The 22,975-nt window shown below is 38.8% G+C and overlaps 1 protein-coding gene across 6 annotated transcripts in view; it reads left to right on the forward strand.

Moving 5' to 3' along the window:
- Positions 1–22,975, forward strand: part of PRKG1 (protein kinase cGMP-dependent 1) — a 1,423,135-nt gene that overhangs the window by 1,394,458 nt on the left and 5,702 nt on the right. For 3 of the 6 annotated variants that reach the window (XM_075612928.1, XM_075612925.1, XM_075612926.1), the window contains exons 13-18: positions 711–746; positions 1,830–1,971; positions 8,821–8,984; positions 11,940–12,062; positions 12,194–12,256; positions 16,407–16,473. In XM_075612928.1, the coding sequence (XP_075469043.1) occupies positions 711–746; positions 1,830–1,971; positions 8,821–8,984; positions 11,940–12,062; positions 12,194–12,256; positions 16,407–16,473 (595 nt within the window). The remainder of the gene's footprint in view (positions 1–710; positions 747–1,829; positions 1,972–8,820; positions 8,985–11,939; positions 12,063–12,193; positions 12,257–16,406; positions 16,474–22,975) is intronic. The other 3 variants (XM_075612930.1, XM_075612927.1, XM_075612929.1) reach the window with 1 other exon arrangement.

A 22,975-nucleotide genomic window follows, 5' to 3' on the forward strand; every position in this document is an offset into this window, starting at 1 on the left:
ACTGCTTGGAAGCCTCCTCTGTCATTTTATCCAACCAGTCAAATGTAAATACAGGGACTTCAATGTTTTGTCGTTAGATTGTCCTCCCCATTGTGAGACCTTCTCTTCCATTTCTTATTTAGAAATGCAAAGACAAAACAAACAACACATCTTAGTTTTTTCTCTCTCTGACCAGGGTACATCTGTTGAACTACTGATGTAACTTTAATTGATAATAAGATTGAGTAGGTTTACATAATTAACATATGTTACATGTCCTGGTACAGTTCAAAGAATCTGTGGCTACTGCTACATTCAATTACTGTGAAAGCTTAATCCAATTAGTTAAACTAACCCCAGTGTTTTCTTCTGTTTGTATTATAATATGTTGGTAACAAAACCAGGTACGAGATACAAGCTAATTAAAAAGGGGCAAGTTATTTTATTTTTATTACCAGTCTGGTGCTTTGTTACTTTCTATCTTGTAATAATCGTCTCCTTTGTTCATGAAAGAGCAAAGCTAAACGATGCATCATTGCCATCATTGTAAGCATAATATGAGATCCCTAGTATCAGTATTGAAGTTACTTTAATTGGGTAAAATACATGTGATATCTCTTGTTGGCAATGTATTAAAAGGATTCTGCAACATTTGGTTTAAGAAGCTATATTTTTATATTTCTCTGCATTCTGCTTTTTCCAATTACTGTCCTTTGGCAACAATTCAACAGCAAAGCAACACCAGGAATTACTCAAATTGCGTATAAGTATGAACTTTATTCTGCTACATATATTTTGTTATTGTGTCTTAATACCAATATGTACACGAGCTGGTCTTAGAACAAAGTCTTGTATTTCTTGGTTTATTGATATTGAATTGATCACAACAAAAAGCAACCACGTTTGAAGCCAATGTACTCTTACTGGGCTGTGGAAATAGTATACGTATTGGAAAGGGCTGGGTCAAATTCTTGTACATAATGGTTAATACACAAATAATTAAATTATGTGTTCCCATTTTGTATCTTTGCATTTATTGTCTGACAACAGTTTTCTTTTCTATTTTTATCTCATCTTGGATATTCATTTGTGACACAATATATGAGTTTATATTATCACTGTTATCACTTTGGAATCATAACATCTTTGGGTCTGTCATGATTTATTGAATTAATCTGATACTTTAATGACACAATCTGATAATGTCTCAAAAGTCCATTTTTATCACCACTAATCATGGTACTATTTTAATCTAAAGGACTCCCCCCACCCCCCTCTCATATTTGAAAATCAGGGCTCTAAAAAGGTTAGGACATCTGTATCCTAGAGAAACTATTTGCTTAAAAAATAATTCAAAGCATTCCTTTTATATGTAGTTTGCTATTGAATTTTATAAGTAACTTGTGTCTGATTAAATTAGTTGATTGGATATATTGTAGATAATTAGGGAAATACTATGATTAGTAAATAATGAGTGTCAAATAAATAGTCAAGGATAATAAAGTTAGGAGGTTGGCCAGTTTTAAGTGACAAGATAAAAAAAAAAAGGTTGTAAAATAAATGTAAGTGACTTTTATTACGGTGTAAAGTGCATGCTGGTAATATTTACAGGGCACATTCATTGTATTCTTGTTCATTGCATAATTATGTTCATTACATAAATCAACAATTCCAAATATAATTCCATCATTGTACTGAATTGTGTTTATACCTTGCACAGACAACCAATGCTGTACTAAGGTCATTCAACAGCTGCTGCGTTGAATGTAGAACAGTTTTAAACATTATCATTAATGTGATTCATACTTATCTTTAACAATATTGAATAAGAGAGGTCATGTTTATTGCAGAGGTTCATTTGAAGATGCCACGACCAGATTTTACACAGCTTGTGTAGTTGAGGCTTTTGCTTATCTGCATTCCAAAGGAATTATATACAGGGATCTCAAACCAGAAAACCTCATTCTGGACCATCGAGGTTATGCAAAGCTGGTGAGTGAACAAAATATAATATTGGCACTAAAAAGCGTTTGTTCCTCTGTGAGTGCACAGTTGTGAATAGCTCACGATGTTGCTGCTAACAACATCCTGTTGATGCCTTACTCTCGTTGTATTGACCATATTCATTTTAACCCTACCAGGCGAATAAAGAAAACAATACCTTGACATTTAAACAGAGAACACCAACTTGTCTTACTTTTCCTGCAACTTGAATATCCTCCTATAACTGCAACTGAGTTTTACATTGAATAAGAAACTAGAGCATTGCAGATAACCATTACAGAGAACCAGTTCATTGGGAGAAAAATATTTAAAGGCAGAATTGTAGGGTGTGAAAGGAGATATATTTTCAAGACCAGGTCATACACATGCTGGAACATGTATCTTGTTACACAAGTACACAAGGGTAGAAGTGTTAATATTGCCTAGTCGCATCGTTTTACATTTGACTTGTAACATAGAAAGATAAAGCATCAAATTTTTTTTTGAAAACTGTAGCTTGTTAGTAGTCAAAATGAAAATGTCCCCTTTATAAGCATATCATGAACAAATGTATCAAAGCTCGATAAAGGTGCCGTGTCACCTGGAATGAAGAGAGTCCGTTAGTATTAGAAGACAATTGTAAAGAAGGTTGTGTTAACATGCTACTAGGCTGTAAACATCCAACAACATGGGGTTTACACAATTACATATTAAAAAGGAAGAGATACTGTATGTCGGTGCTAAACAACTCTCATAATAGATGGTAGTTAATATCTAATATGTGCTGACTATGGTAAGTACACACGTTTCGCCGACGACAATGGATTCTTCCGGGGTGGGTGGGTTATATCTTCAGTGGTGATTATGTAGAAATCCGTTGCCATGACGACCGAAGACGCGGCTAGTGCAGTGAATCAATTAACTTGGCTGCGCTACTATGCAAGTGGCTAAAATGAGGAACTACAAGTATGTGCAGCGGTTTAGGTTTCAAAATGTTTGGACTGTTTTAGGTATAGTTTAAAGTTGTAGTAACGTCAACAAAGTTCCGTTTTTATTATGCCTGATGTACAGTATAAGTGCATAGTTTTTTTTGTGATTACTGATCAATACTTTTAAATGACTGGGGAGTAATGCCAACGTTTATGCTTGAAATTAAAATAGCATTTACATTTAAAACCCTAGAAACTGGTTCCCAGTGGGGATATTGAAAATCAAACCCAAAGAGGGAGGGTGATTTGCCTGAATAGACCGAAGAGGGAGAGGCCTTTGGGACAGCACAGATAATCATTGTGATGTTTGCATATTTACAGGAAGGGTGTGTACATACTGCAAATCCTTCATTTAGGTCATTAGGGGAAAGTGTTTTGAGTAGACAAAATCCACTTCGGTTCCCTTTGTAGGAGTGCTTTATCCCAGTTTCATCCCTCACATTTTGTGGGATATGATCTATCCCCTGAAAGGTTCGGCTTTTTATGTCTCCATCATGATATGTTTTGAGGTGTCAGGATACCAATGTGTCCACATACTGAGCCAATATTCTCCAAGATCCGTCTTCGGAATTGTCTGCGGGTCTTACCCACTGTGACAGTCATGGGGGCCTATTCTAGTAGCTTTGATAAAATTGAATGTGTCATGACCCCATCAAACGGTTTGATTATCACAGTATTCAGAAAGAATCAGAAACCGTGAGGTAGGAAAATATAAATATCGTACGGGACAGCAGCGAGGGTATCCCAGCCTTTTTCTCAGTTCTCCCAAGTGTGATCTGGCTGCAGTCTGTAAGAGCTGCATAAAGAGCTGCACAGAGAGAGCCGTATCTCCTTGCTCAGCTCTCAAACGCAATTGCACTGTTTTTATTTAAATTTTAATAACAGAGAATTGTAGCAGGGGGTCTCCGAAGCCGAACTGTTTAATTTTAGCCCCAGGGATCACCTGCTTCCTGAGTTACAGACCCCGGTAAGGGGTGCTGGAATCTCCTGTGCGTTTAAATATCCTGGTCACGTGCTGCAGGATATTTAAACATTTGAGGGGGATACCGGCACCCCATACTGTAACTCGGGAAGCAGGGGGTCACCGGGGCTGAAATCAATGTAGTTCTGCTCCGGAGACCCTCTGCTACAATACTCTCTGATTAAAATTAAAAAAAGATTAACTACCTTAGCGGCTAGCCACTATGGCAATGAAGGGGTTAAACCCGAGTACCTGGTTTCTGGGTGGTGGCTTCCTCATTTTAGCCACAGGCATAGTAGCGCAGCCGAGATAATTTATTCACTGCACTAACAGCGTCTTCGATCGTCATGGCAAAGGATTGCTACATAATCCTCACTGAAGATGTAACACGCTCACCCCAGAAGAAGGACTTTGTCGATGGCGAAATGTGTGTCGGGTCTTCATGACGTCCTTCACCCCAGGCGGAGAGTTGTATGGTCTCACCGAAAAAAGCACAAGCCAGCTGATTTAGGTATTGAACCTGCACATTTGGGTGCGTTATATATTGCAATCCTAATTCCGTGGCTTGTCTGTCTCATCCACCTACAGTATGTATTCATCTATCCCTCTCCCACTCGCCAGACAGATTTCTGCTCCCGCTGGGTTACCTCCAGACACTGCAGATTTCTATTAAGGGATTCTCTAACTATTCCTTCTCACCGACACTGACTGGCAGACTTGTTAAATCCAATGCACCCATCCTAATCGAAACACCACTCTTTACAGACATTTGAGCTGGAGGTGATCCTCCAAACAAACGGAGCACACCAAAAGGTTTATTTGAGTGGTCATGAGCCTATGAGTTTATTTACTGCATTGGGCTAATTAAACAGCAACAGTAGAGTTTCCTAAGTACACTGTACCCTGTGACATAGAGGCACATACAGGTCCTTTGCAATCCTGCATTGGATTAGGTAACGATATTTAGTAAAACAGTACCTCGGGGTGCCATACACACCATGTTTCCACTCTGATATCATGGCTTGAACTAGTACTGTGGATGGTACCCCAGGTTCTGGTTAGGGATCAGGACTTGGGTTTGAAATTCTTGAGACATTGCTAGTATATGCTGTTATATATGCACTATATACCAGCTAGGAGACACACACAGTCCGCCCATGGGGTGGGGTTACCTTTTTATGTTAGAACATTACCACCCTTATTCACTCATTGAGAGTGCTGAGTATTTAAACTCATCACTATGAGTGTTAATGTTTATATTTTATGGAACATGTATGTACATTGATGTATTAAAAGTTAGATTGTATTGACTTATTATAATTTATTATACTCTCTCTACATTTAGCAGTGTGTACCATATATAGGATCTCTTTCGGGGGGTGCTCTTCCACACACACTGTTCTTCAATAAAACTCTGGGGTCTAGGGCAGCTTCTCAAGCGCTGAACCACACCAGCAAAGAATTTATAAAAAGCAAAAGAAAGAAGCGAGCGCTTCTCTCTTTTGATTTTTTTTTTAGAAATAATTACATATTAGGTCATACTCATCTGTATAGGATACCTAAAGCCACAACCAGTTTAGCTAACCAGTGTGTTTCTCATGGTTATAACAATGAAAAGGACAGTGGGCACATCAAAGACAGAAAGGGGCACTTTTTGTTATTGAAGCTTGCTTTTATTTGCTCCCATTTCTTATTAAATGTGTAAGTTGCAAGTTACTATAATTGTTCTTATTTCCTTAAGAGAGAAAAATAGAACTTCTTAAAATATGAATTAGAATATAAAAAGTTTTCTGAGGCGACATTAGCTAATGGGGTAAAAGTACATTTTGTCTGAATGTAAAAAAGCACATTAATTCAAATAAAAGACATTTTATGCTTAGAATGCGAAACTATTTGACATTTCACAAAAAATGCACTACAGCCAAAAGTTTAGTCAACATTATTTCCTTAAAAAGCCTTATTTCAAGTAAGACTGTGCTAAAGGAGGATTCAGCTTTCATTCCATTTCATGGTAAAAGGAATGTTTGTTGTAAGCACAGGAACAAGTCTTAGCACAATTAGCATCTTAAGTACATAATAGGAATTGATTCAGTTATATATTGCACAGGTTAAGAAAAAAATTAATAGGCATTGAGAGAAAATTTTGCAAACCACCACAGCTTTTGGGGTGTCATAATTTTTTATGTATAGTCCATTAATCATTGCTACAGATGCACTTACATTAAAACCAAGTGGATTGTGTCAGTGGTCAGTATTTTCCCACCGTTAGTACGGTTGATCCTTTTCAGCCATAATTTCTATCCAAAATGCCAGTAACTGTATTCTCCATCCCAAGTGCCTCCTATCGTTGCAGTTATTTCCACTTCATAACAAAGTAAATTCCTCAAAAAATATATTTTACACTTCAGAACCATTTGATAAAATATATTCATGTCAACCTGTAAACTTTCCATATGTTGCAATGAAATCACGCTGTCCTCTCAAAAGATAATTTATGCTTTGATAAATGTAGACGTGGCACCTGGAGAAAATACAAAGAGCCACTTCTTAAAGAGCATATTGTTTATAGTGATCTGCAATGGCCTGTTAAGACCACTTGTTGGCATGTCCATTAAAAAATAAATTGCACAGACTCTGTCCTAGATTTACTAAACTTCGATATTGATATTGCTGTTCATGAATGCTGAAAGAGTTTTTTTTACCAGGGTATTTTTGAAATCATGCAGAGATAACTAATTTTATCACAGTGATAAGTGTTACATAGTTACATAGTTACATAGTAGATGAGGTTGAAAAAAGACATACATCCATCAAGTTCAACCTATGTTAAATTTAGACAACAGATACTTTATCCTATATCTATACTTACAGTATATTGACCCAGAGGAAGGCAAACAAAGAACCCCAGTGACATCATCCTATGATATCTCATAAGGGGAAAAATAAATTCCTTCCTGGCTCTAAGAATTGGCAATCAGATTACTCCCTGGATCAACATCCCTCCCATGTTTACTTATTTGGTATATCCCTGTATACATTTCCTTTCTAAAAAGATGTCCAACCTTTGTTTGAACAAATCTATTGTATCTGCCATCACAGTCTCAATGGGTAATGAATTCCACATTATAACTGCCCTTACTGTAAAGAACCCTTTTCTTTGTTGCTGGTGAAATCTCCTTTCATCCAACCTTAAGGGATGACCTGAGTCCTTTGTACTGTCCTTGGTATAAATAGTTATTTTGTAAGCTCCTTGTACTGCCCTGAATATATTTGTATATAGTTATCATATCCCCTCTTAGACACCTCTTTTCTAATGTAAATAAATCTAATTTAGCTAGTCTCTCCTCATAAGTTAGATTGTCCATCCCATTTATTCATTTGGTGGCTCTTCTCTGCACTCTCTCTACTTCCATAATGTATTTTCTAAGGAGCGGTGCCTAAAATTGTACTCCACATTCAAGGTGTGGTCTTACTAATGCTTTATAAAGGGGCATAATTATGTTTACTTCCCTTTCATCCATTGCCCGTTTAATGCAAGATAAGATCTTGTTTGCCTTTGCCGCTACTGCATGACTTTGGGCACTATTGCTAAGCCTGCTGTCTTCCAGCAGTCCTAAATCCTTCTCCATCAAGGATTCCCCTAATTTATCCCCATTTAATTTGTAAGCCGCCTTTTTATTCTTGCTTCCCAAATGCATAACCTTACATTTATGTGTATTAAACCTCATCTGCCATTTACCTGCCCACGTTTCCAGTCTCTCCAAGTCCTTCTGGAGAGAAATTCCATCCTGCTCTGATGCTACTACCTGACACAATTTAGTATCATCAGCAAAGATGGAGACTTTGCTCTCGATGCCAACCTCAATGTCATTAATAAACAAGTTGAAAAGCAGGGGTCCCAGTACCGATCCCTGAGTTACGCCACTCACGACTTTAGCCCAACCTGAAAAAGTTCAATTTATGACAACCCTCTGTTGTCTATCCCTGTGTTGGCTAACTTTAATATGAGGATTGCTAATTATCATGTAAATTAGTATGCATTGCCTATTTACATATACAAGAGTATTAAGTTTACAACAGTATCACAAATAAACATATAAATGTATGCAAATTAAGAATTAGCAACAAATGACCTATTCACAGGCTGTTCACTAAACTCCAATACCTGGCGATATCATTGATGCTAGGACGATCTAGCCTAAATATGTGATAACCACTATAGACATATGCAACATAGGACCAACCAACCTAGAATTAATGCTAAAAATACATAACATTAACAACTTGTTAATACATACACCCCTTAGAAACCCAAGTGGCCAGGTAGTCATGGTCCACCCATGACTAGTTGGCTGCTTGAGCTACTAAAGGCTTTACATTTGCACATATGGATATTATGGTTGTATTTTATTTGTAAGATGATTGGGTTTTATGTTAAGCCATTTAGTGCCTGAATACTTTCTTTTGCAATGCATTGGTGGCACCAGGCATCAAAGAGGCAAAATAAGTTTCTGCCCTACCGTTTAGTTAAAAGGCCTATTACATAACCCTATGATAGAAAAATGGAATATATATCTCCAGCCCTCCCCCTTACACACAGTTTCATCGCTAGAGCTGATTTTTGCTGATTTGTATCCCTAGTTTCAATTAACGCTGAGTTGCCGCATTTTTTGGTGTTTGCAAATTAGATTGAATATCACAACCCACTTATGAATACGTAATTCTTCGTAAATGCAGCAGGATTCCCCAATAAAATCACTGCAATCCAAATATTTTATAATGTCAATTTTTAACACCGCAATATTGACCTAAAGTAAATCTAGACCATTGTCTGACTACAGAAATAAGCACAGTGCCAGATAAGTGTCCTAACTTTTCTGCTTTAATGACATTATTGTTCTATTATAGGTTGATTTTGGCTTTGCAAAGAAAATAGGATTTGGTAAGAAAACATGGACTTTTTGTGGAACCCCAGAATATGTAGCTCCAGAGATCATCCTGAACAAAGGTCATGACATTTCAGCAGACTACTGGTCACTGGGAATCTTGATGTATGAACTCCTGACTGGCAGGTATGAGCATTGAGACTGAAAGTGCTGATAAAAATAGCAAAGCAAATCATAAAAGATTTCTGCCTTTGTCACTTTGATTATAGCACTGGAAGCACTGGAAGCAGCAAGACTTGACGATCACCAGTGTGCAGTAATAGGTTACTTATTTAACTAATTAATATTTGCAATTTTAACTTTGGAACTTTATAAATAGTAATATTTTCACATTTCGAAATTCATAAAGTTCATTGTTACTAGTGTATGTCTTCTGAACTTAAGGATTAAGGATGCCTTTATTTTGGCTCATATGCACTTGTCAGAAGATGCCTTTCCAATGCTAGAAGACACTTTACAGTTCATTCAAGTGAATCGGCCATAAGGTGTCTTCCACCACTTGAAGCAGTCTTCTGACATTGAACAGATGGCCCCTTATGCTATTGTCTAGTTATTGTAAAATAACATTTCTCATAAGTCTGTATGAAGTACAACTTTCATTTATGCTATATTTTAAATTACCAGTATAATATTGTTGCCCAGCTGTAGTTATTAGTCACTGGTAACTATGAAAAATCAGTAGAATGCTGTGTATGGTCTTTCCCAACGTCATCCAGTAACTCATGCCTCCGCAGAGCTTTCTAAACAGTCCAGGCTCTTGCCAGTTTGCTTCTTTGTGAAGGAAGAGCAAGAAGGTAGTATTGACAGAGACTATCCTGGATTTATGTATGGATATAAGTTTTCTAAAGAACCAATGGGACTGCAAAAGCATGAATGGAGTGAAACCATTCTAGCAGTGACTTCTTAACTCTTTTGCTCCCCTTTGCTACCACAAAGGGACTCTCCCTTCATATTGTTTAGGTTGCCATAGACGGAAGAACCATTATCCATCAGCAAAAATGTAAATAGACAGTTCTTGACTTTCCTATCACTTGAATATTGACCTATCACTTTAAGATCATGTTATATGATGATTCAATTGCCCTTGAATACTTAATTACACCAAAGAACAAATGTAAATGTAAAACAACTCAAGTGGAGCTATTAGGATCAATTAAGGATAATATTCTATTAAAAGAACATGTTTCTTGTGGTACATCAAAGATTATGTCAATTACATGGTCCTCTGTACATCATCTGGTTTACCAGCCAACCTAATTTGGATGCAAAAGGGTTTGAGGACCAAACATGTAAAGGTCCTACTCCGACCACGTAACCTAACTTCTGCTGCTTTGTCTATGGGGTCAGTTCAGCAACAAAAGAGAAAAGAAAGTGCAAATGTGTGATTAACGGAGCTGTCCCTCACCTTTGAAAAGCCACAATAACACTGCATAGAATCGATTACTATTTATATATACAACTGTTTTAAAACTAAGAAATGCAAAGCCAAGTACAATATTCTCAGATTTTATTAACACCTAATGTTGGTGCCTAAAATCTCTCACACAGTAATGCATCCTATGATTGACTAAGTAAAGTATCTGGGTGTAAAATTTACCAGGAAATAATACTGTACATTGCGAGTTACCTCTCGTTTTCAAGTATTGCTCTTGAAATAATTGGTCCATGGTTTAGAATATAAATATATATATATATATATTGCCTACATTTTAAAAACTCAGCATGTGCACTGACCTTATCAGCCAATTAGAATTCACTTTGTCTAATGATATCAGTTTATTAAACGCCCCATTTCGAGTACCTTTGTAATATGTTACCTCTTACATAGAGCATCATTTCAATAGAAATAATTCATTTTGTGGAAATTTATTTTTATTTGTCCTTTTTTAATCGACGATTCAAGAAAATCACAAATTGCTGTTGTCATTACTTCAAATAAGACATTTTTAAATTGTTTGAATTACAAAACAAATCACAATTTTTGAAAGACATAAAGATATACAGTATATATATTAGTAATATATATTGATGTTATTATAACATGTATTGGAATAATAGAAATAGGTTGCCTAAAACAATGCTCAAATCAAACATATATGTATGTCTCCGTATTACCTTGCAACACAATCCAGAACCAAATTTGTATTAAACAGTTTGAACAATTTATTTTGCGTTAATTGAAAGCATATTTTAAACACAAAATACTTGTCAAACTGCATTTATTATTTCATTTTTAGAAGCATTATGTGTACTTTTCAACACTATAAAAGTTTTTTGTAAAACTGTGCAAATATGGTAAAATAGACATCGTTTGTATTGATTTTTTACTCTTAACAACTGTATTTTTTAAAGGCATCATAGATAATGTACACATTGACTTGCTTCTAAGGCCCCAGACATGCTTATCGCTGGCGTGCTGAGGCGCGCTGAGGCTCAGGGAAAGCAGGTGCTTTCCCTGGCCTTGCGGTTGCTTACTGCAAGGGCTCTCAGCAGCCGTCAGGGGGCGGTCCGTGGGCGGGCGCATCACTGGCACGTCACTGGCCGGGGGCGGGCCAGTGACGTCACGGAGCTGGTTCGCCCTCATTGGGCGAACCGCTCACGTGACCGGCCTGTCTCGCCGGCAAGCGGGGGAATTTTAAATTCCCCCAAGACCTGCGCTTCCGCAAGCGCGCGGAAGCACAGTTGAGCCCCTACTAAAGCCGCTTTAATTGCGGCTGTAGGGGCTCAGTGCTGAGCAGGAGCGCACATCAGCACACTTCCGCCAGCAAGCAGTAAGCATGTCCGGGGCCCAAAGCTACAAATTTGCCTTTAGTTTTACAATGAGGTAGAAAACAAGCAGTACAGCAAGGAATACCTGGGATTTTGCTTCAATTCAACATAGTACTATAGTATAATAAGCATTTGCAAAAAAAAAAAAAGCCAGTTTAAACTGCTACTAAGTATAGCCACCACAAACACTGAAAGCTGGATGGTTACACTGAAAGTGAAAGTTTATCACCAAATTATAAAATGCAATTAATTGGGGAGATGAGATGTTTTTTGCAGTAAATACTAATGCTATGAATTGGTTATTTCCTTTAGCCCACCATTCTCAGGTCCAGACCCCATGAAGACCTACAACATCATACTGAGAGGGATTGACATGATTGAATTTCCAAAGAAAATTACCAAAAATGCTGCTAATCTAATAAAAAAACTATGCAGGTACGCATTTTCTAAATCACCATTGGGCTACGTTCACTTTAACCTCCACGCTGCTCACCCAACCCTGAAGGGGTTACTCATTCAACACTTTGAAATGGGCCATTTGCTAACTCTCTAACCTTTATCACCAGGGACAATCCATCAGAAAGATTAGGAAACTTGAAAAATGGAGTGAAAGATATCCAAAAGCACAAGTAAGTATTTGTTATAAATGAGATACGGGAGTGTAACCGGTATAAGAAATGTTTATGGCGGAAGTGGAAAAGTGAATGCTTCATTGATCTCAACCATGTGTGCTAACAAAACCCATGTTGTGTTCTGGTATTCCTTCCAAAGGGAAAATTCGGGTCTCTTTTTATTGGATTTTTCCCTTTTTTTTGCAACCAGGACCCATATGTCTTTCCCAGAACTCAGTATAGAAACTTATCCCTGGACATTTTCTAATTGTGAAAATGTAAAACAATTTTTTTTTTTATAATCTCTGTATTACATATTTCTTACTGCAGTACTAAAATATACTCTATCATTATTTGTATTAATGTGTACAACAGTTGTTACCACTTTTGAAATACAGTCATTTGTGATGCAAGACAAGAAATCTATTAGAGGCAACGTTTATAAATTGATGTGATAATGCCATTAAAAATAATTATTTACATATTGGTACGAGCATGGGAATATCACCCGTCTTATTCATCATTTATAATAAAAATTTATTTAAAAAGCTGTTTTCTATGAAGACATCTTAAGGTAACACGAGAACATAGGTAAATCTTTAATTATGGTAGATGCCCAGGGAATAAATTATATATATATATGTATGTATTACTATCCAGTAAAGAACAGTTTAAAGAACATTTAAATAGTTTAAATTCATCATGTTATTAAGACAATCAATACGAGATGTATTTAACATGTAAAAATGTAAAAAACATGGTGTGTATGTTTCATGATGCTAAAAAACACCAATAATTATTTTTTCAAAATGTAGTATGGACACATGTAAAATTATAAATCCATGCTACAGGAACACCCAAGAGAGCAGAAGAAATTTTATTTTGAGCATTAATAACATTGTGCCAAGAATTACTTTCATAGAGAGCAAAACGTTGGGAAAATTATTCTTATCTTAGATACTTGTGTAAGTTCAATTAAATGTACTATGGAAACATATTTTATCTCAGGGTTTTTGATGACCTTAAAAACAATCACATATAAACAGAATGTATGTTCCCATACATCTATCCTTTCATAGAAAACCTCTGAATATTAAGACTCCTTTTATTGTACATAAAAAAACATGTTCAATATTTACTACATTAAAAGAGACACTGGTTTACTTAACTTAATTAGTTTTGTTATGTCAGAATCTCATTCCCTTTACAAAGAAGAGAACTTAAAGCTGCAGTTCAGTCTTTTTTTTTTTTTTTTTTTTTTACATTTATTTTTTTACTTCAATAGTTTTATGTGTGCAATCTCTAATTACCTAAAGAACTGTATAGCTGCAGCTCAATTCGTTTTCCATGTATTGATAGGTCGAAATTTGGTGACATATTAAAAGCTGGCATTTGTTTATAATCTGCTTGACTGGCAGTGGAAGCTCATGAATATTCATGAGCACTCCTGAACTGACAAGTGCTAGAGGGAGGGCAGGGCTGACAGAGGGGTGTGCCAGGGCTTGTGACAGGACATGAAGGGGCAGTGCCTTAGCAAATGGCTGTTAAAATAGAATACAAGAAAATTGGTCTTTCAAAGTTGTTGTTTTTAAAACAGAAAATGCTAAAAGTATTTTTTCTTACTACAGAACTGATTTATTAAAAAAAACACACATGCAGGATATTGACTGAACTGCAGCTTTAATACTTGTGGTGTCTTTTACTACGAATTATAGCAAAGTTCAATGAAAAATGTGGCTATATAACAGAAACCATGTGTACCAATTTTCTTTTTTTCATTTGAGAATCAAACTCCTTGATAACATTCCCCAGAGTACAACAAAACATACATTTTAGATTTAAGGGAGCAGTACCACCCCCTGTAACCCTAATGGTACATACAAGAGAAGCAGAGGGTCCCGGGAGCTTAACCATGTTATGTCAGTACCTGGGATCCTATGGTCCCGGAGATTCATACCAGAAAAGGTGCCGCCGGTACTTCTGCAAATTGAAATCACCCGTCACGGCTTCCTAATGGCCGGCTTAACGGGGGAGATTTCAAGCCCCATTTTGTTTTCCTGTAACAGATGTATGCAGATACAGGTATATACAGCACCTCGGTAAACAGGAGGTCCATGGAGATAACATGAAGGCTTATCTTCCAAAGAAAACCACGAAAGGTGGAGCGCGCCTTTACATTCTGCCCCTCACTGAATAATTTGATGGCTTCACACAGATAAATAGAAGCATGCAGATCCCTTCACATTTAACGTATTTGTTCATATTTACACTTGTTTACCCCTTCTAGCCTTTTATTCATCTCCAATGCATTTATTTATAAAATATTTTACCAGGCAGTAATACATTGAGAGTTACCTCTCGTTTTCAAGTATGTCCTGGGCACAAAGTTAAGACAAATAATACATGGTTACAAATACAGTTACATAAATGAACAGGTTATACATTATATACAAGACATTGCGTGCACAGTTAAAGAAAATATATATTATGAGCGTATGAAACAGTTACAGACCAGATTAAAATGTGAGACAGCTTTAGATTTGAAAGAACTTAAACTCGTGGTGGATGTGAGAGTCTCTGGTAGGTTGTTCCAGTTTTGAGGTGCACGGTAAGAGAAGGAGGAACGGCTGGACACTTTGTTGAGCCTTGGGACTATGAACAGTCTTTTGGAGTCTGATCTCAGATGATAAGTGCTGCGTGTGGTAGGGGTGAGGAGCTTGTTCAGATAGCTGGGTAGCTTGCCCATAAAGAATTTAAAGGCAAGACAGGAAAGGTGAACTTTGCGCCTAGACTCGAGTGATGACCAATCTAGTTCTTTGAGCATTTCACAGTGATGTGTGTTGTAGTTGCATTGGAGAACAAAACGAAAAATTGTATTGTAGAGGGTGTCAAGTTTGCTAAGGTGGGTTTGAGGTGCCGAGCCATATACTATGTCTCCATAGTCAATAATTGGCATTAGCATCTGCTGTGCGATACGCTTTCTGACCAGGAGACTTAGGGAGGATTTGTTCCTGTAAAGTACCCCTAGTTTGGCATAGGTCTTGGTTGTCAGGGTATCAATGTGCATCCTGAATGTTAAGTGGGAGTCAAACCATATGCCCAGGTATTTAAAACTAGTGACAGGGGTTAGGGTACTGTTAGCGTTGGAACTTATCTGGAGCTCAGTTGCTGGAAGCTTTAAAATTTAGTCTTGGTCCCAAATACCATTGTTACAGTCTTGTCAGTGTTTAAAAACAGTTTGTTGTGGGAAATCCAGTTTTCGAGTCTCAAAACGTCAGACTGAAGTATGTGTTGAAGGTCAGAGAGGCTATGGCTGTGTGCATATAGGATTGTGTCATCAGCATACATGTGTATTGAGGCTTCCTTACAAGCTGTGGGAAGATCATTGATGAACACTGAGAAGAGTAGGGGCCCCAGAACAGAGCCTTGCGTGACACCACAGGTGATATCCAGGGGGTTGGAGTTAGAGCCTGAGATGGACACATGTTGGGATCTTCCTGATAGGTAGGACTGAAACCAGTTTAAAGCATGCTTCCCTATTCCAGAGCTCTGGAGTTTGTTAAGCAGGATAACATGATCAACAGTATCAAAAGCCTTTGCAAAATCTAGGAATAATGCACCAGTGAGTTGTCCCCGTTCCATCCCACACTGGATTTCATTGCAAACTTTTAGCAGGGTAGTTACGATGGAGTGTTTGGGGCGAAAGCCAGATTGGAATTGGCTAGGGAAATTTGTCTTGTTATAGTAATCGCTTAATTGGGAGTGGACACATTTTTCCATGACTTTGGATAGAATTGGGAGAAGTGAGATTGGCCTGTAGTTTGAGACATGGCGATATTAAGATATCTATATTTTTTTCATTACCACATTTACGCATAGAGAAAAAAAAATACTTAGATACAGTATGTATGTTTATGTTCATATGTAGCCATGAAGGGGTTTTTGTCAATGCATTTCATTTTGCGAATACTCTAGGAATATTGGTATAATGGTTTACAGTAGTTTCATTAATAATATAGATGCTACACAGTTTAACAAATCTTACCATTTTTAGAAAAATACAAATGTAGAACTGATAGATCTTATATTATACACATGCTTATATATGCTGCCTTAATTTGAAATGACATTTACATCAATGTCTAATACTAGATTTTTACCTCTTCAGATGGTTTGAAGGCTTTAACTGGGAAGGTTTAAGGAAAGGTACACTGACACCTCCTATAATACCAAGTGTAAGTATTTTATCTATCAGAAGATTTATTGTTGTTTGAACGGTATTTTGTTTTTATTCTGACCACCTTTTTAATATCTCTTCTACCAGTAATAGGTTATTGAACCACCCTATACCACTGTTTTATTATATTTAAAAGAATATTTGTTTATGAATATTAGGAAGTACAGAATTATACTTCAGCAATTAGGGAAGTAAGCATTATTATAGACCTGGGGTAGCCTACTCCTGTCCTCAAGGGCTACCAACAGGTCAGGGTTTAAGGCTATCCCTGCTTCAGCACAGGTGGCTCAATCAGAGGCTCAGTCAAAAACTGACCTGTTGGTAGCCCTTGAAGACTGGATTTGGCTACCCTTGTTATAGACTGATGTTACAAAGGCAGAAGATTAGTAGTGAGTATTAGTCAGTGTCTGTCAGACACACAATAGGCAGAACAACCAAAGGGAATTGCTTTCAGGAAGATCTAAGGGTCTGTATTTACATAGGTTCTTAATTGAAACAAAGAATAAAGTTGTGCAAGGTGAAGCATGCCCTTATTTTTGTATGGTTGTTTTAAATTACCTGAAAGCTTCATTATCATGATGACTAGAATTCATAGCATTATGTAGTACTTCCATCTACATAACGTATGTATAATCTGTATGTATAATTGTAAATATATAGCACCAAAACATTTGACAGAATTACAATACAAGGGAAAATAAAGTACAAATAATGAGGATAAAAGCAGCGTGTAAGTGATACAAGGAAAAGGGAGACCCTGCCGAAAGAACTTAAAACCAAATTGGAATATTGAATAAATAGATGTGTTTTGTAAAATGATATGATGTCATATTTCTAGCCCTCCAGCAGTGGTAAACAACATGTCACTTTAGTATAGTATAGTCTTTTTTCCTCAGGTTGACGTTTTATAGCAGCAGTACATTCTATTTAATAATAATAATAATAATAATAATAATAATAATAATAGCATGTTCTTGTATAGCGCTGCTAGTTTTTTATGCCGCACTTTACAGAGGCATTTTGCAGGCACAGGTCCCTGCCCCGTGGAGATCTATGTTTTTGGTGCCTGAGGCACAGGGAGATAAAGTGATTTCCCAAGGTCACAAGGAGCTGACACCGGGAATTGAACCAGTTTCCCCTGCTTCAAACTCAGTGCCAGTCAGTGTATTTATGCACTGAGCCACTCCTCCATTTTGTACGTCTTCACAATAGTAAAAAGTAAATGAATTACAGAACAGTTACAGAACAATTACAATGATCTCAAATACGATTGCATTTAGTTTTTAAGGTCAGTGTACAGTTAAAGATGGGTGATCCTGTCAGAATTCGTTCCGCGGATTTTCCCGGGCTTTAGGGATCCGATCCGGAATGAAATACGGAGTCAGATTCTATCCTCTTCAGTCGGAATGGAATCCTCGGAATCTGCCGGTGGCCTCGGGCCACGCGGCTTATGCGGAATCAGCGGCTGGAATCCATTCCACGCATTAAGTCTGAAAGTGAAAGCATTTATTTTGCCACTGCCACATCCTGCCTGTTTGTCACACATTTTCTGGTGAGGGTAGGGAGAGTGTGTGTGGGGGGGGGGGGGGGGCAGTGTGTAGGGAAGGGAGAGAGAAAAAGAGTGAGAAAAAAAAAAGAATTTATTAGTGGAGAGAGAGAGAAAGAGACAGAGAAAAAAATTGAGAAAAATATAAAAATTAAAAGAAATGAGAGAAATAGAGATTGAATAAATATATATTTATTTTTTGTTTAAAAATAAATATTATATACAGTCTAGTTGTGAGCATGCATCAGGAACACACTGCTCCTACTGCTGTTCAGTCTGTGTCAGAGGAACAGGTTGTGTTAGCAAGTAGCTCTGTGTTGGAGGTAGCAGGTAGGACAGAGGATTTGAGGCTATTGCCTATTTGTGTGAAAGTGACTTTTCAGAGCCAGCTTTGTCAGCTGCTATTTCCTCTGTGTTCTGGACCACGGGTGATTCTGTCTGTATTCTGACAGAGACTGATGATGCTTCCTGTGCCCAGATCAAGCTATTGTTTGAACAGATGAGTGAGCAGGAGATGCAGTAGCACGTGTTGCATGTGCAACCAGATCAGGCTGGTGTCGGGGCTGCAGGAGCAGGGACCGGTTGTAGCCTGTCGTGGTTCACAATGATAGATTTTGAATATGTGTCCCTGGATCTGGTTTCCACTGCACCTGCTGACTCTGCTACAGTATGCCAAGCACCTCTACTGCTGCTCTAGCTTGGGCACAGGAAGCATCATCAGCAGGAGATGTCGGGGTTCAGGAGGTGGAACCGCAGGCAGGAGGCGTGGGTAAGGAAGTAGTGAGTGCTTCAAGCAGTGCAGAGGTCGCGACTGCTGTAAGCCCATCTGATCTAGGGAGTGCATCAGTCAAAGTTGGAGAGAGTGAGGATTACATTGAAAGTGGTGATGTGGCTCTTCTGATGAGCTTAGCGAGGAGAATCCTGTAGAAGGTGAGGTGGAGGAACGCAGATGTGCCTCTCGAATTTGTCATGGTGGTAGGGCCCAGGTTTGCGTTCATGGTATTCCAGTCTCCTCCCCTGGCTCACACGCATCACAAGGGCACAGTTGTCTGCCCAGAGGAGCCTCCTCCATGGTGTGGGAATACTTCAAATTGTCCCACTTTGGCTTGGTGAGTGACTCTGCGGTTCTTCACTGTATGGTGTTGTAGTGCAGCGGTGCATAGGGGCAGGAGAAGTGGACACCTGGCGACGATTGGACTGCAGAACAAACACTATGACATCTGGGCGAGGCAGCATCAGCGAACTTGTGTGTCCTGACGTGTCTCCAGATGTGATGGTTCATCATCAAAGAGCCGCCGGCGCCACCGCCACCACCACCCACCAAAGGAGGCTGTCACCCACTCCTTCTCCTCGATGGCACACCAGGCTACATGACCCATGCATGCTCTGTTGATTCACCAAACATCTCCTCACCTGTGGAACCTTCATCCTTCTTACCCACATTGACCACTACCACCCCAGAGACTACTGAGCAAGGGAAGCAGTGAGAGAAAGACAAAGTAGGCTTCAAAGTGTGACAGTTGATGCTCCATGTGTGAGAGAGCATCAGTTTCCTCTGTCCTATGTTGAGAGGGAGAGACCTGAAATTCCACCCTGTCATAAAAAAATAAAAATAACTATTAAAAAATATATTTTGAGCAACCAAATACATGTAAATGCAGGAATTGGCACTGTGCCAGACATGGCTGGGTCAGCGATTCACACGCATGGTATAACACTCAAAACGAGTGTTTTTCATAATGTAATAAATATTAATTTTGGCCTCTCTCCCACCCATGTGTTACTGAGAGATGGAATAGTAACTCGTTTTAGGACATACTGTACAAATATTAAACCAGCCAAGCACTATGACAACTGCCAACCTAGATGCTACGTAATCGCGGCTGCTGGTCAGCCTACAGACAGTGCCAGGTTTCAATAAATTCGACCCTAGATGTTATGATGTGGAACTCCCTGGTATATACCACTGTTTTGGTACTGGCTTGTTTGTGCCCCCACTAGATCGTCAGTCCCAGAAAAAATATAACTAATCTCATCCATTCATGATGCCATATTTTCACATTTTGGTTTGGTCAATAAAATGGTGATGATTATGGTAGTGTGGTGGTAGCACTGGTGGTGATAGTTGTTGTGGTGGTAGGCGGATGAACAACAACACACAACAATCTATGGACAGCAGGAACGCAGTGAGACTGACAGACACAGCAGTAACTCACAGGCTAGTTAGTCTGAGACTTTGACTAATTATACAGCCGCAAAGCTTTGCTAATTTTAGTTTATCTCAGACAGTCTGCCTCTCTGACTGGTTGTGTTAATTAATTATTGTTTTTGTTACTGAATTACTGAAGTCATTCAGAGCAAGATAGTCACTCAATACTACTAGACTAGTGGCAGTGGAGTGGACAATGCTTTGATTCACACAGATATAACACTCAAAAGAATGATAACTTAGTGTTCTCAGGTTATTATTAATTATTATTGTGAGCAAAAAATGTACACAAAAAAGTATGTCACTGTTTTTGGGGCCCTCCCTCCCACCTGTGTGTTGCTGAGAGTTGGAACAATAACTGGTTTAGGAGTTGGACATACATATATTAATAAGCACAGCACAACAAGCCAAGCACTGTGGCAATCGCAGGTGGGCATTAGCACACATTGGCCAGCACCACCATTAGTATTAGTTGTGCTAATTGACAACATCTCTGCCATGGGCATTGATACTGGAGACGGGCAGACAGCTATTGTTGCATGGTGTTTTTTACGTGCTATAGTACTGGTAGTGTTAGAGTGGTGGTGGCACTTTAGGAGTTGTAATAATCTTAGTAATTCGCCAACTCCTCCTGAGTTTCTTAAATGCTGGGTGCAGGGTGTATATTTCTGAGGAATCAGATGTTAATTCATCTTTATAAACGTGAGCCTTTCAATGCTGCTATGGGACAGTTTTGTTCAGGTGGTAGGTTAGGATTGCACCAGCTGCACTAAACATTCTCATTCAACACTTGCAGTAGGACAACGCAGCCAGCCCACTGCCACCTTTGCAAGAGCAGGTCATGTTTCTGTTTTAGCAGCCCCGTATTCAAGAGGATCAGAGTCAGTAGGCAGGAATGAATAATCATCCATATATGCCTCCACCATGTCCATAGCACTAGTAGTATTATAGGTGCCTACTGCTTCTCCGCTAGTGCGAACTATGTCATAGTGATGGGCCGCAACTTTGCTGCTTTCACTGCCATCGCTCCCCCTAGCACCCACACCACCACCACTACCAAAAGTCACTTGACTTAAGCTTAAGAGGAAGAGAGCGGTGACCACTGTGTTGTCGGTTTCTGTGTGGAATGTAGGCCCACTGAGGCTGCCCTCTGTGAAACTTCATGGCCCTCCAATCTCTGCCGTGAGGCAAAAAGTCTTTTATTCTGTCTTTGACGTGAGGGTCTAAAAGTTTAGCCTGATGGTATTTTTCTTTCTGTTTCATACTGACAACACGGGGGTCATTTAGCAAGCATTCAAGCAATGTATTAACCATTCCCACCATTTCATCGCCATCAACATTATGCAGCATATCAATTAATGTTTTTTTCACGGAGAAAAATTAGAAGGATGACCTGGCTCATGTCCACTTCATCAGTGCTCACAAGAGTGGTGGCTTCTTCAAAGAGCCTCAGAACTCTCCCATCAAATGCCATTGTCTATGATGCAGAAATGCCTCATCCAGCTGCCTGGGATACTCTATTACATATTCGTCGACCACCATCTGCTGCTGATGGAGACAGTCAAGCATATATAATGTGGAATTGCAGTGTGTAGGCACCTCTATTTTTATCTGGTGACGAGGCAGGTTGTTTTGCTACTGCAGCCTTGAAAGGTCTTATGGGTTGTGTACGATATGCTAAAGTGAGCACATACAGTATTTTTCTGGAAACTGACAAAATGCTCTGCACATTCCGACACAGAGCTAGAAAATGACTGACATCGAGAACATGTGCAAAGCAAGGAAGGTGTGTCATGTTGCCTTGTTTTAGTGCTGCAACCAAGTTGGAACCGTTATCTCCTGTAACAAAGTCAACCACAAGTGCCCTGGTAGTTATCCACCACACTATCACATTCTGTAATTTTGATAACACATCAGAAGCTGAAAAAGAAATAAAGACACAGCGCACGACTCTCATAGTGTAAGTAAGTAATTATAATGCAATATAAATTGTGGTAGTAGATGCACGTTCAGAAATATCAGTTTAATATGCAGGGCATGTTTAGGGTGCATGTTACGGCTCGTGAATACAGATGATTTGCTTTGTGGACACCCGCTGTGATCATCAACCTCCGGTACGGATGGAAACGTCCTTACATCCAGAAACTTGAATAAACCAGGGGATCATTCGCTCAGTCAAAAAGTCCATGGTAAGCTACCCAGATAGATGCACATGGCTGGAACAAATACTTCCCTCACTGATGGCACTAAGGCTCACTTAGCCCAATCTATAAGCCTGTAGCTTTGGTGCCTCAATGCGGAGCCACTGACGTCACTGGGGCGCGCCGCGATTAAGCGACGACCAGCACTAGATCAGTGGACATCCCTCAGGAAGCCAATTAAAGCTTTGGTACAGTGATAACAGGAACAAAGTCTCACAGCAGATAATATGCACAGCCTATGCATTTCATAGATTTACATCTTCATCAGGGAAGCCCTAGAGCTGTCAGTGAGGGAAGTATTTGTTCCAGCCATGTGCCGTTATCTGGGTACCTTACTGTGGACTTTTTGACCGAGCAAAGGATCCTCTGGTTTATTCAAGTTTCTGGATGTAAGGACGTTTCCATCCGGAGCGGAAGTTGATGATCGCAGTGGGTGTCCATGAATCAAGTCATCTGTATTCACGAGTGGTAACATGTACCCTAAACATGCCCTGCATATTTAACTGATATTTCTGTATGTGAATATATTAGCACAATTTTTGTT

This window comes from Ascaphus truei, chromosome 8 (genome assembly GCF_040206685.1).
Source record: "Ascaphus truei isolate aAscTru1 chromosome 8, aAscTru1.hap1, whole genome shotgun sequence".
Lineage (NCBI taxonomy): Eukaryota > Metazoa > Chordata > Amphibia > Anura > Ascaphidae > Ascaphus > Ascaphus truei.